The sequence below is a fragment of the Montipora capricornis genome, chromosome 4 (genome assembly GCF_036669925.1).
Source record: "Montipora capricornis isolate CH-2021 chromosome 4, ASM3666992v2, whole genome shotgun sequence".
NCBI lineage: Eukaryota > Metazoa > Cnidaria > Anthozoa > Scleractinia > Acroporidae > Montipora > Montipora capricornis.
Genome location: NC_090886.1, coordinates 7,846,613 through 7,869,164, shown reverse-complemented (window position 1 = coordinate 7,869,164; position 22,552 = coordinate 7,846,613). Strand labels below are relative to the sequence as shown.

Below are 22,552 nucleotides of genomic sequence, written 5' to 3'. Positions count from 1 at the left end.
GCTACACACACGACGAAGTCTAAGAAATTGAGAATATGGAATGGAATTCTTGACATGTGATGGATGTGACGATGAATACAACAAATAACTGTGAGAATCTGTAGGTTTGTAGTGCACACTGGTATATAGCACGTTGCCACTAATAGAAATTTTGATATCTAGTAAAGCCAATGAAGTTTCCGAAATTTCCCAGGTACATTTAAGAGCTGGATGAAAAGAATTGACGGTGGTTAATATATAGATTTAGCCAAGCCTAAAAACGGAGCTCCCTGGTTATTTATTCTTACTGCCTGTAGGGTTAGTGAAAATAAAAGGTTTCGAATTGTCCGCGTTTTGATGTTTCCGGTTGCAGCTTTAATAATTAAATCATTTTCTTTGCTTTCTTCTATAGAAAAATTCATTGCCTAACTAGTGAATTCCACGGTAAATTTTACGCTGAAAACCGACATCGCATGAATCACGAAGCGATGAGTACGATATCGGTTTTTCGAGTGAAATTTACCTTGGAATTCACCAGTTTGGAAATGAATTCTTCTTGAACCGTATGAGTTTTAAAAGAAAACAAGCACACCCACAGCGAACGAATGAAAAAGGAAAAAAGCAATTTCAGAGTCAACTGTCAATAGCCAGTGAATAGGAATCACGCTAAAGTTAGAAGCCATAAAAAAAAAAAAAACTTTTTTAGTGCAAGGTCAAAGAAGAGTTTTACTGAAGTACTTTTACGCAAGCGGCGAAAGACCTCGCCAAAATCCAGGGAGAATGTGGCATAATAGCTGCGGTTACACTAGCCATTTTGCCCTTGGGTAAGTGGCTTTTTCCCACGGGGAAGCAATTTTTTATGTGTGACCGATTTGCCCAAAGGAAAATTTCCTGTGGGAAATTTCCATGGATACGTCAAAAAGAACAAAAGAATTTCCCATGACAGTTCCAGATGTAAGTCTTACGGTTAACAAAACCCCAAAGCGGCTCAACCAATCACAAGATTGCCGAACGCGACGAAAATACATGCTGTGAGGAACTGTGTAAACAACTGCGGACGTGGAAATACCCAAGCACGCCTTTTCTGGCCAGCAGCAAGTCGACGTCTAAATTATAAATTGGAGAGTTGCAAGGACTAGAGAAAGCGTAACTGAAGTCGACGTCTTTGTTGCCTTTTTAAAATGAAGCGATGAATCGCTGAACTTAATTGGAGTGGACAGTTTAAGAGAAGCGCCGATCGTGACAATTACCGAAAATAAGCCAAAGAAAAGTTTGTCGTTCAGATGTAGATCTTCGATGTTTACTTTTTTTTTTAGATCCTTAATTTTAATGCATTTTGTATTGTAATTAGTTTTTCAAAAACCATTTAGTGGAAAAACTAATAAATCTCATCTTGTAGTATCTTAAAGGTAAGTTTCCCACCAAAACAGGCCGACGCTTACCTTCTTCTTGGGTAATATACAAGTGTGTAACCGCAAATGGGGAGTCGATCATAACCCAGGGTAAACCCAACCCAAGCTGTAACCCCAAGGTTCCCCATGGGCAAGAGGTCTAGTGTAACCGCACCTATTTTAATTTTTATTGCAAGCACGTGGTCATCCGGCTCCCCACATCGCGTGGGCATCAGAACTGAATGGAGACCTGCCCATTCCCTCTGAGGAGTGGTTCAGGGTCCTACCAAGTGGATCCCTCGTTATACGTCGCGTTTATTTAATTGATGAAGGGATGTACCGATGCGTGGCGTCAAATCCCGCGGGATTGGCGACAGCCGCAGCGCTCCTCAAAGCTACAGGTGAATAGCTTCATGGCTCACAGGTTGGATTAGTAGCACCCACGCTTCAATCTGCTTATACAGTAAAGAACTTCTCTCAAATCTTGGCCCTATTCCCTATTTTCCTTATCTATCTATTTATTCTACTTTGTGGAAAATATAAAAGCTCCCGCTACATAGCCCATTTACATCGCAGAGTTAAAAGTTTATTTCTAATCAACAATAGGTCTTCTAACTCGAAATTTGCAATTCTGTCAGATTTTGACGAGTGCAAAACCCGCAGTAATGATTGTCAGCAGGTGCGTATCAACACGCGTGGCAGCTTTAGGTGTGCGTGTCATTCCGCGTACCATTCTTGTCACCAGAGCCTCGGATCGACCCAAGGCTCTGGGTTACTCTATGTAGGAGAACATGCGCCGTAGGGTTCTTATAGCCAAACACTGAACCTTACTACGCCTGCTCACTCCTCGTGCTAACATGAATGCACCAATTAGACACGCTTTTGATTGTTCTTCACGATAACCAATGAGAAGACACTTTGTTTCAGGGTTCCCCAGAGCTCTTTTCTCCCTTAGTCAAGAGAAGAGCTCTGAGGTCGAGATTATCCGGGTACATGCTTGAGAAAGACAGGATAGCGTGCCTAGGTAAATTATTTTTCATCTGATTAACTGAATTGTGCGTACTAGGGGCCAACATTTTAGAGGTTTGCAGTAAATTTCGATATCTCAAAATGACGAGGGACACCTCCTGACGATTACATGATCGAATATTCCCATCTGCATGGAATAAGGGTATCGATCTATAACTGAAGAGCGTGCCATTGAAAAACGTTTCCCAGAGAGTTAACCGCTGACTGATCTACAGTATCTAGGTCTGAGCACAAACAAAGAAAAAGAACTTCAAGAGTTAGTTTTAAGTTGTTGTGACGATCTCCTTAATGGGAGTTCTTACAAAAAATAAACTTCATCCCATCTTGTCCCGTTAGCTTATTGGGTATTGAAGTTAGCAAGACGAAATTCTACGACTCTAGACTCGATTCCCGCCTCGAATCTAATCGAATCTTAAAGCGAATGCTACTGAAGATGAAGCGAAAGGAATAGTCAGTTTGAGATAAAGAAATAAGTGCTATCCCATATTAAACAGGGATTTTAACAAAGCGGAATCGCCAAAAACGAGCGCGATGCATTGGGCGAGATGGAGGGTAAACAGCGATCTTGCATCATTCTCGTGTCCGGCGATTCGCAATTGGCTAAATGCTGCTAATTCTTATCATGCCATTACATAATATTCGTATGTGGTTTTTATTTAGTGTTTTTTTTCTTCTTTCTTTCCTTTTAGATCTTGATGAGTGCATTTTGGGATGCCACATGTGTGATCACATTTGCCACCACACTGCAGGCTGTCTTAAATGCAGCTGTCAATCGGGATACACGCTAATGGCGAATCTCGCAAATTGCACTGGTAATTTAATTGGAACGTTTAAAGTATTACTATTACCAAAACAAATCATTTTTTTTTTCAAAACTATGATGACTAACACTAAGTGACCCAAGTTTTAAGGCTTCCTTCAAAAATACACCTGTTTATTTTAAATGGAATTTTCCCATTTAATGTCCGTGATTACTAAATCTAGAATCTTAAGAGAGCTGGAACGAGGAGAAAATGACGTGAAAGAGTCATTAGTTTAAGAATACAATGCGCCGTGTGTACGCAGCACGAGAGTTTCGCGCTTTTAGACATTTAAACTCGTGTTTTTCATATATAATAAGCTGCATTTACGCGATGAAATTTTAAGCTTGTGAGTAAATGACGTCTCATTCTCAAGATCCAACTCTCTTTGGTCCAGAGAAATCCAGACCTTACACTCAAAGTAAACAGCCTTTGGATAAAAATCAAAGCTCACAGAGCTTGAAAACTTTGCCAGTCAGGTGTTCAGCAAACACACTTTCAAAATCAGAAAAAAAGGAAGTGAGTTTTTGATCATAGCAGGACTCAAGTGAATGGGGTTTTTTTTTTGAGGAGATACGTAAAGCGAAGTTTACTCGATTGATTAACAGAATGGCTGGCTGACAGTCTAACTGGCTAAATGACTGACTGACACTAAAGGGGGAAACTTTCTTTTTGTGTAATTGACTTAATGGCTGACTGGCTTGCTGAATTCCTGTGACTGAGTAAATGAGTGTCTGGTTTGACTGGCTGATTACTGGCTTTTTCACTCACTAAATTAATTATTTGTCTTCTCTTTTTTACTCAGATATTGACTAGTGCACAGCGCCTCGTCATATGTGTAATACGCTTCAAACGAAAAGTACGATTGCGACGAGCTCGTTTGGCAGAGGTATGCAAGTATCACGACATTAAATACGTTTTGCTCAAAGCATGAGAAGTAAAAAATTAATGATCTTTTTCTTGGAATTTGCTGTCTTCATAAAAAGTATTCACTCAATACCATGTCAGACTAATGTGCACATTAATGCTTGAAATGTGAAGTAGGGGTACACGTTTGTAAACGTTCTAATTCCGGAGCCACTTAAAAGCTTAGTTGTAGAAAAAACGTACCTTTGCAATCTACAACAAGTACTTTTGAAGGGGTTATCTCCCTCTCCACCCCCACCCGCAAACAAGAAAAAAGCAAAGCAAAAAATAAAATGACGGTCATATTGGCATCCCAAACAAATCCTTTATTGTTGTAGTATATTTCATTTTGACTACTTAACTTTTCCAGACTGTCTGTGGCTCAACTTAATATTGTTTGTTTTTATGTTTACACCACGACGAAAAGAAAGCACTGTTTTCATGGACGGAGTAGCAATTGAGAAACACATGCAAACCTTTTGAAACCAGAGCTATGTCGTCTTGTTTGGATACTATCCACACCGAGGCTATCGAAAAGAAAACACCCTTGAAAGGAAACCCTTTTAAAATCGGTGCCCATACCTACAAACTGTAGATAATTATACACAGTTATTACATCTAATCACCGACTTTAACACTGTTTTCTTTTCAGGGTGCTTAATGCCTGGTGTTTTAATATGGCTTTTCCGAGTGTTTTCGTTTTCGAACCTTTTTAGTAACATTTTTCAAAAAATAAACATTAATCTACAGATCTCTACTTTTACAAACTAATTTTGTATGTGCGTTTGGAATACACATTTTTATACATTTTGTAAAACGGAGCATATTTATGATTTCTAATAAAGTTATATGATGAGCAAATGGACAGTGAATTGTCTTATCCACCGTTAATTTGGATGGTTTCCTTACTTACTTGACCCATAAAGGCGCTGTTACACTTGCAATTTTTCGAGCAACTTTTCTCTCAATTTTGTTTCGACAAGAGTTCTCACACTGCAAGGCTATTCGCTTGACGGTTGTTACACTGGGCAACGTTTCTTGCAATTTGTCTCGCTTTCGATGATCTCATGAGGTTAAAAGAACATTTCACTGGCTGATGACGCAATCCGTTGAGACAGAAGTTGCAGGGCAGAATTCACAGCACGCATTGCTTGAAACCTTCGTTGTTAATTTGCGTAAACCAATGCGCAAAGTAGCAATGGATTCTACTTTCCCCGAAGGGTTCTGCAATTTGCCTCACCTTGTTTTTGGCAATGGTAAAGTGTGCAACTTGCAACTTGTTTCGCTATGGTGTTTCAAGAGAAGTTGCATGAAAGATCGAAAAATGCAACAGAGCCTTGAATTAAATTAGGGTTTCAGTTTAAAACGTATACCATCAGTTTGACCCTTGCGACGGAAATGGTCTAAATTAAAGGCCATGGTATAGGCTGCCTGTAGCCTTTCGTTTCCTTGAGGCTTAAACCAACACTTTCAACCAACTGTACTATTTGGAAGGATTGAATCTACCCCAATTATTTCACAAGACATCAATACGAAATACCATCAGTTTGACCCTTGCGACGGAAATGGTCTAAATTAAAGGCCATAGTATAGGGTGTCTGTAGCCTTTCGTTCCCTTGAGGCTCAAACCAACACTTTCAACCAACTGTACTATTCGGAAGGATTGAATCTACCCCCAATTGTTTCACATAACATCAAATGTTATGGTACCAAATGAAACATCAATCATGCCTTTACTTTAACAAGGTGCACTCTTTAATGTGACGTAAAAGTTTATCATAGCAACGAAAAAGCCTTCTAAATAATTGCCCTGTATTTTGTCTTCAAAAGCTTATGTCTCAGAAACGAACTTGGTGACCCCCATTTTTTATTGCTGTAAAGTGGTTAGCAGGCTAGGATAAATCTCTCTGCAGAGGTATAAAAAATTCTCTGAAGCGGAATCAGGGCCACCTTAAAATTTTCCAGTTGTGAAGGTGGCTAGGAATCTGCTAAAGATATTTTTTTCTAACTTTGCAGCGGATTTGTTAGTTCCCCAACTATTATTCCAGGAATTGAACTACTTTCGAATGCAAACACATTCTTTCACTTTGCTTAAAAACACCACTCGAGGGAGTAAGCCCTATAAAGAACTAGGAAATTTATTAAGAAAAGAAAAACGTCTTCTTTATTGCTGATGATTTTATTCATTTGTTATGCAGAAGAAAAGGAAAAAAAATCATCCGTCGTTTCCCTTCTATTTTGTGATCTTTGAATGCTGCAAATGTCACGTCTCTTTTCTATTATCATGGTAAAAGCCTGATGTTAAGGGTCATCTTTTCTTTCGAAACTGGCTTACACTCATACAACAAAAACAGTTTCAAAGAACTAAATAAAACATGATTTTTAGCAACTGAAATATAGGTCTATCATTTTGATCGCCACTGAAGCAACACTGCCTTTTGAAGTTATAAAAGAAACGAAGTATCAAAATAACGGGTAAAACTAGCATTTTACAATAGATCTAAGCTTACTGTCATAATTTCACTTACAATAATCTCAGTCTGTTGGTTTAGTTAACACAGTAAACTTCTACTAAAACTTTGGGGCTTGTTCTACTGGCATAACGATGATTCTTAACCCGTTCTTTCTTTTATCCGACGGTTGTATTGTAAACCACCATATATGCCAGAGGCTGAGTTTCTGAAGCATGGCACACTCCTTGGAATGGCTCGGTGGTTACAGCATCGTTGAGTGCGTGGAACATAGAAAGAATTTCCGCAAGGAAGACTGGTACAACGGGAACGACGACGAATTATCTGGCCAAAGCAACATCGACGTTTCCGTGGGTCAAAAAAGAGGCCACCACACTGGAACTGGGGAATTCGTGGGCATGACACCTTTCTGGGAGATACACGATTGTGACAGCATCTTTGGGTGCGCGGAACATAGAACGAGAGTCCGCAGCGCTTCTTGGTGCATCTATCTTTGATGCGTAAAATTTGACCGTAACAGCATTTGTGAACCCGAGAATTGTATGGAAGGCCACCGCACCGGAAATGTATGGGAAATGGAGTGCAGGGCATGCCCCTGGGAATAACTCGACCGTGACAGCATTTTTGGGTGTGTAACACATATGGAACCCGATTACACCGACGTCGTCGGCATCGATAGCGAATGGGCACTACCTGACCAAAACAGCACTTCTGAAAACGAGGACTGTAAAAGGAACTTCCGCATCTAAATTTTTGCAAACATTGGGTAGGTGGTAAACCACCACATATGACGGAGGCTGAGTTTCTGAAGCATGGCACACTCCTTGGAATGGCTCGGTTGTTACAGCATCGTTGAGTGCGTGGAACATAGAAAGAATTTCCGCAACGAAGACTGGTACAACGGGCACGACGACGAATTATCTGGCCGAAGCAACATCGACGTTTCCGTGGGTCAAAAAAGAGGCCACCACACTGGAACTGGGGAATTCGTGGGCATGGCACTTTTCTGGGAGATACACGATTGTGACAGCATCTTTGGGTGCGCGGAACGTAGAACGAGAGTCCGCAGGGCTTCTTGGTGCATCTATCTTTGATGCGCAAAATTTGACCGTAACAGCATTTGTGAACCCGAGAATTGTATGGAAGGCCACCACACCGGAAATGTATGGGAAATGGAGTGCAGGGCATGCCCCTGGGAATAACTCGACCGTGACAGCATTTTTGGGTGTGTAACACATATGGAACCCGATTACACCGACGTCGTCGGCATCGATAGTGAATGGGCACTACCTGACCAAAACAGCACTTCTGAAAACGAGGACTGTAAAAGGAACTTCCGCATCTAAATTTTTGCAAACATTGGGTAGGTGCAAATGTCTTTAACACAATGCGACCATAACAGCAAACGTATAATGAATGACTGTAAGGAATCCTTCCAGCGCAGCAGCGTTGATTGATGGGATCGTATAGACCGCTTCCACATATCCCAAGGGCCGCTGAAGCGAGAGTGGTATTTCCACCTACGGGTTAAAAAGAAGGCAGTCAGGCTAGGTAATCATGATATATAGGTATCACTTGCCGATTACAGTCGGGCTTTCATGAAAAAAAAAAAAAAAAAAAGCCGAGATTGATGTGCAAAACAGTGCGGTCATTGAAAGCGCAAGAAAGCTCTTTAAAGTGATGGGTATTACTTATGTGTCAGTAATTCTAGAATACTCCTTCATTGCCAAGTTTCAGGACTTAAAAAGAATACCACCACGGTGCGGAGTCACGTAGTAAGGAAGTATAAGCAACTACGACGGCTACGGCGACGGAAACGTCACTTTAAAATATAAGTTTGAGCTACCTTAACTGATTTCACAATTTTTCCAGAAATGCGTGCCACACGTGCAGAACGATCATTTTTCTTTTTTTAATCAATGATATCACTGCTTTTTGGTGTTGTCATTGCCTTTTCTTAAATTTAAATGCACGCGTGGCTTAAAAAACGAGCAATAGATTCTGTAGAGGTCGTTCTCAATTTGGAAGTTTTCAATAATTCACACCGGGGTTTGGTTAGTTTTACGAAGACGTCAATGTCCAAGCTGTTCAAATCACTGACAAAATTGTGACCCACGTTTATTTTTTGGATATCTCGTCGAGAATGCTGAAAGTAGCATTTCGAGCTTCAAATATTTAAAACAAAATTTTCTGGCGGAGAATTCCCTCAGAACCCCCCTTACAATTTAGCGTCTCCAGGGCTTGCGTGTTAGCCCCCCCAATATATACAACACTCCGCCTCCCTGGAACTGTGAATAACTCCTAAAAGTGAACGCCGGAGTTTTCTAGAATCTAGCCGAAATGGAGTGAACGATATTCGCATTTGGAATTAACTAAAGACTATGTTAAATTTGCAGAGCAGTATTGGTCGAGTTGGATACCGTAAATCGACACGAAGACTACATAGGGATCGAATATTAGCAGATGAAATACTTCACTGTCGTGACCTCATCATCATAGGGAATTTTATGGACCTGAGAGGGTTGTTTAGAAATTTTTTGATCCAGTTATTACCTTGTTTGTCTGTCAACAAAGTGTTGTTCTCTTGGTTAACACTGTCTTCATTCGTTTCAATCGATTCAGCTGCATAATCTTCCTGATCTTCACTGGACTCTGAATAAAATAATCATCTTGTTGTAACAACTCAAACTGAAAAGGGTATAATAGCCCTCATTCACGATAGCCGCCATGTTGGTTTTCAAATTGTACCTTTTACAATAATTTTATATCTTTTGATTGCCTCCGACATTTTGACTTTCTACTTCGTTATCTGCTCAATTTTCGCTAAAAAAACATCGAAGTAACTTGTGTAAGCATTCTATTTTACTCCTTAGGTGATAAACATTCAATGAGCGTGAAACAAGTCATCTGTGTGACTAAGATGTTCGTTATAATCTCTCGAAATAGTGTTGTTTGCTCCCTCAGAGGTGTGTAGCTAATTTGCATGATAAAGGCAAATCCAACATGGCGGCTATCGTGAATAAGGTCTATTAGTATGTTATCCCTAACTTTAATGGTCTAGCTTCCATATGTCTCCCACACATTCAGTGGTATAGCAGCTAAGTCTTACGTTCGACTAATGTTATAGCAAGCACTCTGATTTTTTCCGAGAATATTCTCGTCATCATTCCTCATTTAATAATAAGAGTTTCATTTTCCAATAAACTTGACAGCTGTTTAAGGTTCTAGGGAGCTTAGACGCGGACGGCAACCGGAAGATAATTTAGTAGTGTCTCCCAGATTTTTAAACTAATAATCTCTAAAGGAGAAAAGATACTCAGCAATGTAAATGTCGCTGTATCGGAAGTAGTATTTTGTTACAAATATTTAGATAATATCTAAATTACTACTATGTAAAGAGTAGAATTTTTTACTTCTTCCGATATCTTTATCCTCTAAAGTGAATATCAGTAATACAGAGAGGGGATTTGTCCTCGTAAAATTGGAATCAACGTTACTCAGTGTGGAGGCTTATCGTCTGTTTATTAAAAAGTGGGTGACACTGAGACTGTTGTATTTTTTGATGAAATCATAGTTAATGCATGGAGATGGTTATGAAAGTCAGCAAATTCCTTTGTTTCATGTTTTTGTCCGTATTTTTGGCCTTGCCCTTGCTCGCCCGTGGGAGGCGCGGTGGCCTCATGGTTAGTGTGCTCGAGACCGGATCGAGTAGTCTGGGTACGGGGCCTGGCCGGGGACATTGTGTTGTGTTCTTGGGCAAGACACTTTACTCTCACGGTGCCTCTCTCCACCCAGGTGTATAAATGGGTACCGGCGTAATGCTGGGGGTAACCCTGCGATGGACTAGCATCCCATCCAGGGGGGAGCATAAATACTCCTAGTCGCTTCATGCTACAGAAACCGGAGATAAGCGCCGGCCTGATGAGCCTTCTGGCTCGTAAGCAGAGACTTTTACTTACCTTGCTCAAAACACCCCTTTTCTCCAGACGATAACCACTCAAATCCTTTGATTAAATTATGCGCAACTAATTTACAAACCCGAGCAAAGCGAAAACAAAAGATTATGCAGGGTCACGGTCAATTCAACATCGATTGCGACAACAGTGTTCTCGCGTTGTCGCTTTTGAAGGTTCTAAGGTTTCATAACCAGTCCCTCGATTAACTATGATGAAATCGGTGGCTGAGTGGCTTCATAGCTCAGTTGTTAGAACATTGCACTGGCATTGCAGAGGAGTCATGGGTTCAAATCCCGTTGAATCCCCCTGGATGTTTACTGGTGATTAAAAGAGAAACACTTAACTGAAATTGTCCTGATAGAGAGAGTGGTTTTCAATTGAGTGTCGAAAGTAATTAGCGAATTGCTTTGGTTTATAATTACTTCACTCAGTGATTGGTTCAAAGTTCTCGCACTAATTTTCAAACAATCAGAAGTGAAACCAAAACCAATCATGGCTCGCGCGTGCACATTTTCCCGCGCTTTGTGTCGGCTACGTGTAATTACTTCGAGGTTTTGATTGGTTTACTGGATTGTCTCTGTCCTTTTTGATTGGTAAAAGTAATTACTTTGGTTTTGATTTTACGACACTCATTTGAAAACCGCTCTAAGTGCGAGGATTAACTAGTTCTCCCTTCCGAACTGTTGATATCTTAAGAGTTTTGATCATCGCAATTATAAACGTCAGGAAATCCTGAAAAATTAAGGCTCGAACGGGATTTGAAGCCATTACCTCAGTGATACCGGTACAGTGGCGTACCAATTGAGTTTTTACGCAAGGCGCTGGTCCCTTTTGTGAGCTTATGGTGATTCTGCAGTAGAGGATGCAGATATGCACCTTGCCAGCAGAGCCTTTCTTAACTCGACGGGAAAGAAAGGACTCTGCAGAAATCGTGTAAGGTCTTTATTGAGTATGCGCAAGCCGTTGCTTGGAGACAATGTCAAACCCAGGCCAAGCCTCGATCGCACCCCAATACGCCATATTGATTTTCGTACTGGCTCGATTTTGACCTTCGCGTTGCCAAAAATATGATGCGCAGGCTGCCTGCACCGGTTTGGCTGGAGTTACTAGCCCAGAAACTTGGGCTGCGGCGACTTAAAAGACTTGACACGATTTCTGCAGAGCCTGTCTTGCTCACCCTCTGGTGGGCTTTAGAGAGGCTCTGCTCGCAGGGTCCAGGTATGAGGAGACCATGCATATATGAAAGACAATTTATTTGATTTGTTGATAGAAGGATGTTAACATTTTTTGTCATAGCGTCTTCCTTTGAAGCCAGATACTTTGACCTAATGGCTTAAACAGGATAAGCTCAATGTCTGGCCACAAACCACCAGTTATTGGTGGGCTTCCCTTGACTTTGATAATTACAGCTTCGTTACAGCTTCAGTATTACACTACGAAAAAGATAAGTAGTAACTACAAAACGTTGTGGCTGTTTATTTGTGATAGAGTTTCAGGTGACAGTCTTCAATACAACTGACCTACATTACGAAACTACAGAAATGTATCATTATTTCATGCTGGTCTTCAACAGGGTATGATTTTGGGTTAAATGCCTTTTGCTCCGTTCACACCAAAGCTTAACCATGTTTTGAACATGTTTAGTTAAACACGGTTTCAAAGTGTTTTCTTTTTAAATCATGTATACTGATTTTTGCTCACTACTAATTTAGCACAGATCAAAGCATGTATTGAAAATCACCTGAATCTCAAGTAAAAGCCAGTCCTTCATTTTTCTGTGACTGATTTTCATTTTGTTAAACTCAGTTTAATTAAACATGTCTTGTTGGTGCGAATGGGGTATCAAATAAGGTCTGAAAACTCTGATTTCTGTCTTAAACAGGATAGGGAAATCGGAGAATTATGTCTTAAACAGGGTCAGGGTTTGAGCGGCCGGGCCGCATCTCCCTACCCAATCATCTGTTGAGTACCACCCCCCCCCCCCCCACCCCGGCCTTTACCCCAAAATGTATCAAAAGAGTTATACCTTCGTTTTCATAGGTGTCTTCTTCATCCATATCCTCGCTGTCTTCATCTTCCTCTCCATCCGGGACAATGTCATTTTCCGGGTCTTCGCTGAAAGCTGAGCGCAAAAATGACTTCGGGATTAGTAACTTCAAACTCTTTCTTGACAATAGCAGGACATTTAGTTAATTATCAAAGGAAAAATTATTTTTGCCGTATCTGAAGAGTGACTAGCACTGACTGACATAATATGATATTTCTATTTATATTTCTATTTTCTTTGATCTTGCGGGACCAAGCGAGAAATCCCGAGAGGGCAGTATCGCTCCATCTTGCCCGCTCGGGTAGCCAATCAGAGCGCGCGATTTGGTTCATCTTGCCCGCTCACGGAGCTAGTCATATAATAAATTTAGTTAATTATCAAAGGAAAAACTATTTTTGCCGTATCTGAAGAGTGACTAGCACTGACATAATATGATATTTCTTTAATCGCAAGTAATGACTTAAAATTCAACCTGAGGAAAGGGAACATGGATGGCGCAGTAGTGAATGCGCTGGTCTCCTAACATTGACCTGGGATCATTTCATCGGCCCAGACGCAGTGTCACATGTGGGATGCCTTTGTTGGTTCTCCACTCTTCTCCGAGAGGTTTTTCTCCAGTTATTCCGGCTTGCCCCTCTACTCCCTCAAAAAAACCAACTTATGATTTGATGTGTTGATTCGATTTCTGTACAGCGGTGTCCCCAAATAGAGCCTCAGCACTAAATATACCAATCTCGTACCCAGAGTCCTTGGGCTTCTTGGCCAGCGGGTGAGCGCCCGGAGAGACTCTGGGATAATCGACTTGAACTATATTTTTGATTGGCCGCTTGCGTAACAATGGCAGTCCGACAAGAAGTCGGTAAGTAATTCGGAAGCCCCAGAATTTGGAGGGAGATTCAAAATCTGAAACTAGTTTCATAGCCTGCGCTCGCAGACGTATTTCCGGTTGCGCTTCTCTCCTTTTCGGGCAGAGAGAAGCGACAACCGGAAATACGTCTGCGAGCGCAGGCAGCTAGTTTCAGTGCTGTTTGATTTTTTCTACCTCAGAAATTTATAAATCACCAAAATAATAAAACGACGAGGTTTGCATTATATCTTATACCGCACGGGAATTTTCCTACGCTGCTAAAAAGTGATAACTGTTGCTGTACCGTGGGAAAACATTACATCAGTCCCTTTGAGGAGAAATCCGTGGAATAAGGTCTTGTCGAAGCCATTCAGAATTACGGAAACATCAAATTGTAGAAGAAGAGGACATTTGTGTCGTTTCCACAAAAAATTTTCGATCGTGTTGCTTGCACGATGGCATTCTCATGGCATTCTGAACGATGGAATTTACGCTAAAACACTAAATACACTCACCGAAATCAGAGGTTTCATCTTCACTTGCTCTTACAGTAAGCCAATGATCATTTTTCCAGTTTCTTTGTGTGTAAAGCTAAAATTCGTGTTTCTCGAATACTTTCAACCCGCCATTTCTACTGTTAACGATTTTGTCTTTTCTACTTCCGTTTAAACTCAAGCATACGTAATAAGACCGGAACCCACGTTTTCTGGGAAAATGGAGTCGATTATCCCAGAGTCTCTCCGGGCGCTCACCCGCTGGCCAAAAAGCCCCAAGGACTCTGGGTACGAGATTGTAAATATACTCAACAATTAAATAAATTTCATTTTCACTCGATGTACTTTTCCTTTCTTTTCATTGGCCGAGAGTGCAGCACGTGACCTGCAAATAACTGCCCACAAATAAGTGTTTTGCTGCAAATAATAAACTGCTCATGCGTAATTGAAGCCTGCGCTCTTGTGTGAAAATGGCAGTTTGCTTTCCTGAGCTTTCAGAAAGTGATTTAATTGCTGGGAGTTGTAAAAAACAAACTCAGTCATCGAATGATAAAACAATTAGTGAACTCGCTTATCGCAAAATATAGTGATTTGTCAGTGTCTTGCATATTAATACTTTGCTCAACCTCGCCCAATATATGTTTATTATTATTATCATTACAAAAAAATTATTAAGGGATATCTGTTACCTTCATCATTATCATTGCTTTCTATCTCCGCAGCGTCTTCTTTTCCTTCAAGCAATTTTTTGTCGTCTTCCATGGATTCTGAGCAAAATAAAAATGTTAATGTGAGAGCTGGTTTTGTCTGGGGTTTAGAGATTGCAATTTACAATTTAAAATTTAAAATTTGTTGCTTAATGGTTATTTTATTTCAGCGACTTTACCCAGGTAGATGTCGATTCCTCCAACAATGTCGGAAACAAGATTACAAAGAAATGTGAACCCCTACATGAATACTGACAAGAGTTGATGGGGAACGTATAACAGATTCATGAAGGCTTTCTAAAGTAAAGGTGAGATCATGATTTCGGAATGCAAAAATATAATATTGGAAAGAACCTGACATATTGTAATTTCAAGAACTACTCTTATTTTTGTTGATACATCCTACCCTAGGCGAAAATTGAAATATGGACAAATGGCTCGGTTATACCGCGAATGCCTTGAATAATCACTACTTGTAATCTTAAAACATCGTTCGACGACGCCCTTAAAACTAGCTCGTAGAGGCAGTGTCAGCGTTAGCGTCCTGTTTAGCTCAGAGCTTAAATTGGACGAGCTTGTAGATCGCAGTTCAGTTTGCCTAATTTTATCTTCCAGTTTTCTATTTCATATCAGAATGGTCACGAAGGTATAAGCGGAGAAAACCCACAAATTAAAAGTTAGCTAAACATTAGCCACTTAAAAATGGCGATTATGCTCAGGAACAACGAGGTAATTAAGTATGATGGTGTCCGTTTCTCGCAAATCCCGAAAGTTTCCAGGGGCCCGTTTCTCGAAAGTCCCGAAAACGTTTCGGACCCTAAAAGCCATTTGTAAAACTGCCAACCGCTTGCTTTGGAAAGGCGATCTTTCAACATGTTTTCAAGCTAACTAAGAGAAACATGTCTGTGAAGTTTGACGAATTAAACCCTCTCCGTTCTTGAGATACAAAGGGAATTATGACACCCGAAAATGGCCCGTAAAGTTTTGGGACTTCCGAGAAACGGGCCCCAGGCCTTATTCGAATGTCACAATTCTCTCCTTGTCTCAAGAACGGAGAGGTTTTTAAGTCATGAATCTCCACAATCGTTTTGCTTTTTGCTATCTAAAATCTATTGTTAAAAAGACCAGCTTTCCAAAACAAGTGGATGGCAGTTTTGGGCCCCGAAAGTTTTCGGGACTTTTCGAGAAACGGACTCCTGTTTGCAAAGAGCAAGTAAATCAGAAATTATTTCATCCTTTACCGTGTTTCAGTTCTTCTGTTAACCGGTCAAAAGAAAGCTCGTCGTCGTAGGCTTGTTCATCGTTTTCGATTGTTAATTCTTCTAGGGGAGAAATCTTCTCGCTTTCTGCACTTATCGCCAAAAGAGGAAACGTAGCCAGGAACAAAACGATGATACAAGTTACTCTCACCATCCTGAAAAGCTAGATCGCCAAGGGGAATCTCTTACCTAGCCTTGCCGAATGAAAACTCCCTTTTATCCAGTTCGTTTCTTGCTTATATTGAGCGAACTCCCAAAATACTCATCACTGAGGAGTGCTTGAGTATTCGTTGGTGTTTTAAATTGTTTTACTAGTGAACGTCATTAAACATGAAGGGTTTAAGTGTTCATCAATATTGTAATCTCTGCGTTCGGTCAAGTCCGTAAAACTGACGGGGAATTAAATAAATGTGGTTGTTTAAATAGATTTCTATTTTAATATTAGCGATTCCAGATATTTTTAAATCTATATTTAAAAAAAAAGTAGAAAAGAAAAATACAAGTTTCTGAAATGGGCAAACTTAATCAATAACTATCAATATTTATTTGTAAAAGTTTAACATTTCACTCTCCTTAGTATACAAGTACTAGTGAACCTAAAACAGACCTTACTAAATGCCAGTACATAAAGGGAATTGCAGCACTTTCTGGCAAGTTTTCGTTTTATTAATTATTATTATTTCGTTGATTATGCAAGTTCAATACTTTTAAAGCCTAGTATGGAAAATAACCAAGATAAGATGTGACAAAAACTCTTTAAATAAGATCCAAAACAGAAAAGTAAGCCACTTTTATTTGACAAAGCAGGACAAATATTAGGGCAGCCATAGGCTGATGTGGAACTGCTGGTTTCGGCCATAAATTATTTGCAATAATAGAAATATAAAGTTACTGAGTGTGCGGAAAATTTCAAAAAGTAGATAAATGAATAAAGTATAAATTTCTAAAATCTTAAAATATACAAAGTCATCATCTATCTTCGCTATCAGTAGGAACTTTAAATGAAAAATTAATTTAATTTTTATTCTTTTCAATGTTCTTCATTTTGTGAGTGGTTAAATTGGGACTAACTTCCAACTACGGTCTACACTATAAACTTTTCGGCCGGCGCATTACTCAAAGTGCCAGACGTGAAAGTTTCAATAAGGGCCCTTTCGAGCATATGAAATTGAACGAAAATTAAACGTGAAACAAAACAGCTCAAATGGAAATAAATAAGATTAGTATCACCCAACTAGTGGACTAATGCAACTGCTGCATTTTGATTGGCTACACTACTAGAGGACTATTAGTAATAGTCATAGAGTAGCGAAAAGGGTGACGCTTTCTTCGTTTTATTCCCAAATAAATATATTTTCGACTTGCATTTGCTAACCTTATTATTGCCTTTTCTGTCCGACTAGTTGGGGGATACTAAAACAATTAGACCCTTCGCCCTCAATGGCCACGGGTCAATAATAGCCCATTCGGCTTCGCCTCATGGGCTATTGACCCGTAGCCCTTGCAGACTACGGGCCTAATTGTTTATAAATAGTCGAGATCAAAGAATAATTCGATGAAGAGTTACATTCCAAGACACAGGTTCACTACCATACTAAGGGCCCGTATGTACTGGGCAATTTTTTGTTTATTTTGCGAAAAAATCTGCCACCATTTCCTTGATACAAGTGCGCACGGTGATTTTTTTCCCACCTAATTATGTAGCTGGTAGTTAATCCGCAATTATCAGCATAGCTATTATTCGGATCGTTTCAGTTAGGGTTTTCCTTTAAAAACAGGCAAACTGTCCAATTTCGAAAATATAGGACAGTTTGTTTAAGCCAATCAAATCCTACAAAATACAATAGGTGATAGAAACTAGCCAATCAGCACGAAGCATAGCGTCAGCGCTGTTGTCTCTTTTTGTAGTAGTTGACAATGGCGGAATTTGCCACATTTTTCCACTTCTCAGGACTTTTTCAGCGATATCACTGCAAATGGCAGATTTCCTACGTTTCCGGAAGAAGAGCTTGCCAATCTGAGAGGCAGAAACCAAAACTAAAACAGCTCCAAGAGTACAAAAACTTGGCTGAATGTTTCAAAGTGAAAGGTGCAGCGTAACCATGCGAAGCTAGAAAGTTGGAAGATATCTCTCGTCACGAGCGACATTCAGTTGTTTGCTGTTTTTTTGCTGAAATTAGAAAAAAAGGACGGTCACGAATACGAACCAGAAAGTTTGGCTGTCATGCGTTGCTCGTTGTGTACCGTCATTTAAAAACACTGTGGCAGAAACTACAGTATTTTGCGAGATCGTGAATTTGCAAATTCAAGGCAACAACTTGAAGCAAGTGCAGGGTTACGAAAAACGAAAAAATGCTTCTCGTGCTTTAAACGAAGCGATATTTTTAGATGCTTACAAGAAGGTAAGTAAGGTACATATTCTGTATACGGATATTTGAACTCACCGGTTAATTTTTTTCAGGCCTTACGTTAGTTAACACTTAAAAAGAACCTACAAGCCACTCACTTTCACATAATATAAAACTTAAGATTAATTTTGGAAAATTTGACATCTTTTTTAGAAAGTACTCAGCTTTCACACTGTTCACTGATTTGACACGATTATAAACTGCAAATTACGTTCTTTACCCAAGCATGACTTAAAACGAACCTTCAAGCAACTCTCTTTCACGCAATACAAAACTTAGGATTAATTTTGGAAAAATCGACATCGTCTTAGAAAGTATACAAAAATTTGGTTTTATCAGTGGGGTTGATAATGCGGTAAATTGACAGTAGCAATAAAAGCAAGGTGACACACGCTAACACCAACCCGGTGTGGCCAACACATCACGCATGCGCACAACCATTTCACCCGGTCAATTAGCAGCCATGGACAGCTGTTTCGGCCTTTTGGGCCTCATCAGCATGGCGTAGCTAACATACCGGGCGGGTGTGTTTACCACCCCTTTAAGTGGCAGCTTCACATGCCAAACATGTGGTAAGCTGGGTTGGGAACAGCAAAACTGTTCTCCCACGGCAAGCGTGTTGACCACACCGTGTTGGTGTTAGCGTGTGTCACCTTGCTTTTATTGTTATGGTAAATTGACCACCGCACAGGGATTCTAAAAGTTGACGTTTCGAGCGTTAGCCCTTCGTCAGAGCGATTCGAGCAATTATATGGGTTGTGTGTAGTTTTTATAGTAGGCTAGAACACAAGGTTTACTTAGTGGTCGCAGCGGTTAAACAACAAATGAATAAAGGGAGTAGTTTCTAAAGAAACTGTGGTGCTGCGTCGGTGGGGAAGTAGTACACAAAAATTTGGTTTTATCAACGGAGTTGATAATTTGAATTGACCACCGTACAGGGATTCTAAAAGCTGAATTTGCAAATTTAGCAATCACTTAGAAAGTACTCAACTTTCTCAACGGTCAGTGACTTGCCGACGATTATCATGAAACTGCAAATTACGTTCTTTACCCGAACATTACTTAAAACGAACACACAAGCAAGGCAACCTTTTTCGCACAGTACAAAACTAACTTAGGATTATTTTTTTTGGAAAATTCGACATCTTTAGAAAGTGCTCAACTTTCATACTGGTCAGTGATTTGGCAGGATTACAAACTGCAAATAGCATTCTTTACCCAATTCGACAGAGAAAAAGTTGAACAAATCGATGAAGAATAACTGAACGCTCGAATACACATTCATCAGCTACAAGCAACACAATCGGTAGGGGCATTGGGATCCTAGCTAAGTTGCGTCATTACTTTTTTCTTGCCATTTTAAAAGATTTATATATAAACACCAATGGAATACCAAGTGAACTTTAGTGAGCGAAAACTTGCATTTTAAGAGGTAAAATCCAACGTTTTGTCGCGCCGTAGTCAAAATGGTTTCCCGGCCTGCTGAGATGCTTCAGAAAAAAATAAAACATTTTAGTAAAATCCAACTAGTGGTCTCAGTTATCAATGCTGCGTTCTGATTGGTTGAGCTACTTATAGGCTATTTGTTATAGCCCACTTGTAGCGAAAGCGCCGGCCATATCTGTAATGTTTTGCGGCAGAAAAGGATTAAAGTCTACGATAGCTTTCACTAGCGAAAGATGTTTTGTCTCGATATTTTTTGACCAACTATTTGGATTTTACTAAAACAATTATTCCTCTCGCCCTCATGGCCTCAGAGTCAATAGCCCATTCGGCCTTCGGCCTCGTGGGCTATTGACTCAGAGCCCATTCGGGCTAGAGGAATAATTGTTAATTATCTTCACCAGTGAAAAGACAACTGTTGCTATGGTTACATGTAAAAACGCACCTTTCCATGCCTTTCGTGAAATGATTTAGAATTTTATTGCTGTTTATATAATAAATAGAATATTACGAGGCTACTTGGAGATACGAAATTTCTCTTTTCGTGTTGAAAAATATTTCACGATTGAGCGCAGCGAACAAGTGAAATATTTTTCAACACACGAATGAAAAGAAATTTCGTATCTCCGTGAGGCCGTGTAATATCCTCTGTTTCTTTTATTTACTCTTTCCTTATATACGGTATTACCATATGTGGGGCAATACTTACGTAGCTGGTACATCCTTTAATTGTATTGCAGAAAAAGGCAATTAGAATCAATACCTTTTCCCAGTACAATGATCATACTTCTCCTTTGTTCCGAGATTTAAACTTGGAAATTCCTCTACGTTATATGAATATTTAAGCTGTATCATGTCTGAATTCCATTTAAATTTGAAGTAAATTCTTTACCCCTATGTCTTCAAGAAAAAAGAATGAAAAAATACGCTGGCCACCAGATCCACATTTTGTGTTCCTTCCGTGATTAGAAACTATGGTAAATTTAATATTCGCTGTACATGTATTTTGGAATAATCTTAAAGAATCTTTCAAGAGTCTTAGCCTTTTCAACTTTAAACAGTCTTAAAAAAATCATATTTTCGGGTCTTATTAACTTTTAATTCTATTTGTTTCCTGGCAAGAATATCTTCTGCGAAGCCCTTGGTTAACCAAGCAACCATGATCCCTCCAACGACGTCGTTGAATCCTATAACAATGATCTGCGCACGCGCACTGATCTTTGTAATCATCTGCTTGGCCCGGTTGTTCAAAAGCCGATTAACGCTAATCCCAGATAAAAAAAATAACCAAGGAGTTTATTTCCCTGTGCTCTCAAATCAAATGCTGTTCAACGCTGATATTCAGCAAAACTTTATATTCGAAGACGTGAATCTTGAAAAACAAAAATAAGCAAAAGAAACTATCACCAAAAAGTTGAAAACATGAAACAAACGTTTCCGCTAATCCTGGATTAAATTAATCAGCTTTCGACCAACCGGGCCCTGAGCAATTACAATCGAATTCTCTCAAGGAAAGTGTTACTTAAACAACCCTAAAAATCCTACGTTTTGATATGATACTGGTGGTTAGAAACTTTTGAGCAGATATTGGCGTTTTGCTTTTTTAGGAGACGCTGAAGCTTTTCAGGATGTCACGTCTGCCACTTTAGCCACAGTTTATGGGCCTTGCTATTCCTTTGACGTGAATTGCACCATTTGCAAAAGTGAGTGCATACTTCACAAAAGAAGTTATCCATAAATGATTCAAAATTAATTAATTGATATTCTTAAATGCTTATCTGACGGTACATATTCTGTATACAGATATTTTAACTCTTGAGTTAATTGTTTCAGGCGTTTACGTTAGTTAACACTTAAAACGAACCTAAACGCCACTCAATGTCACACAATATAAAACTTAAAGTAAATTTTGGAAAATATGACATCCTTTTAGAAAGTAATCAACTTTCACACTGGTCAGTGACTTGCCGACGATTATAAAATACAAATTATGTTCTTTTCCCAAATATTGCTTAAAAACGAGCCCACAAGCCACCCACTTTCGCAATATATAAAACTTACGATTAATTTTAGAAAATTTGACATCTTTTTAGGAAGTTCTTAACTTTCACACTGGTCAGTGATTCGGCGCGATTATAAACTAAAATTACGTTCTTTACCACCCAAGCATAACTAAAACGAACCTACAAGCAACTCACTTTCACACATGAATAGAAAACTAATGGGATTAATTCTGGACTGAAAATTACGTCCTTTACCCAATTATTTCTGAGATAGAAAAATTTGAACAAATCGATGAAGAACAAGAAATGAATGCTCACAAACTGTGTTATCTGACTTGGAAGTGAACTTGGTGTTTCAGTAATCTTTTATTGAAGGCTCCAATCAGATCTTACAAGTGAAATTCCGCCCAGGTTTAGCCAAACGTTTTAACATCTGCTATTTTTACTGAATTTTCGTTGAATTTTTGATAGAAAGAAACACACTACAGACCTCAATTGTTTATTGAAAACCGCCTCTGACAAGTCGATAGGAAGATTAAGAAACGCGATCTCGGCCACGGCAACGACAATATAATGTAATATAATAAGGAATAATATGGTATGCCGGATTAATATAATATGAATATTATTCAAAATAGAACTTCGAACTATTTAACAATTATTCCATGAGCGCGCGTTGGATATGAGATGATAGGGACCTTAAGATCTACGACGGCGACGTCAACGAAAACGTCCAGAGAATGGCGCCGTAACAGATAGACAAGAAATTGCTGAAAATATGAATAACGCTCTTATCAACATTGCTTCACAGA

General features: G+C 39.5%; 1 protein-coding gene across 2 annotated transcripts in view; it reads right to left on the bottom strand.

Annotated features, from left to right (window-relative positions):
• Nucleotides 1–6,416: 6,416 nt before the first annotated feature.
• LOC138045437 (uncharacterized) overlaps nt 6,417–22,552 on the bottom strand; it is a 101,611-nt gene continuing 85,475 nt past the window's right edge. The window contains exons 1-5 of one of the 2 annotated variants that reach the window (XM_068891946.1): nt 15,869–16,056; nt 14,610–14,687; nt 12,559–12,654; nt 9,130–9,228; nt 6,417–8,096 (exon numbers count right to left, since the gene is read on the bottom strand). In XM_068891946.1, the coding sequence (XP_068748047.1) occupies nt 6,718–8,096; nt 9,130–9,228; nt 12,559–12,654; nt 14,610–14,687; nt 15,869–16,040 (1,824 nt within the window). In that variant the 5' untranslated portion in view covers nt 16,041–16,056 and the 3' untranslated portion in view covers nt 6,417–6,717. Of the gene's footprint in view, nt 8,097–9,129; nt 9,229–12,558; nt 12,655–14,609; nt 14,688–15,868; nt 16,057–22,552 lie in introns of those variants that run through there. The other variant, XM_068891947.1, reaches the window with a different exon arrangement.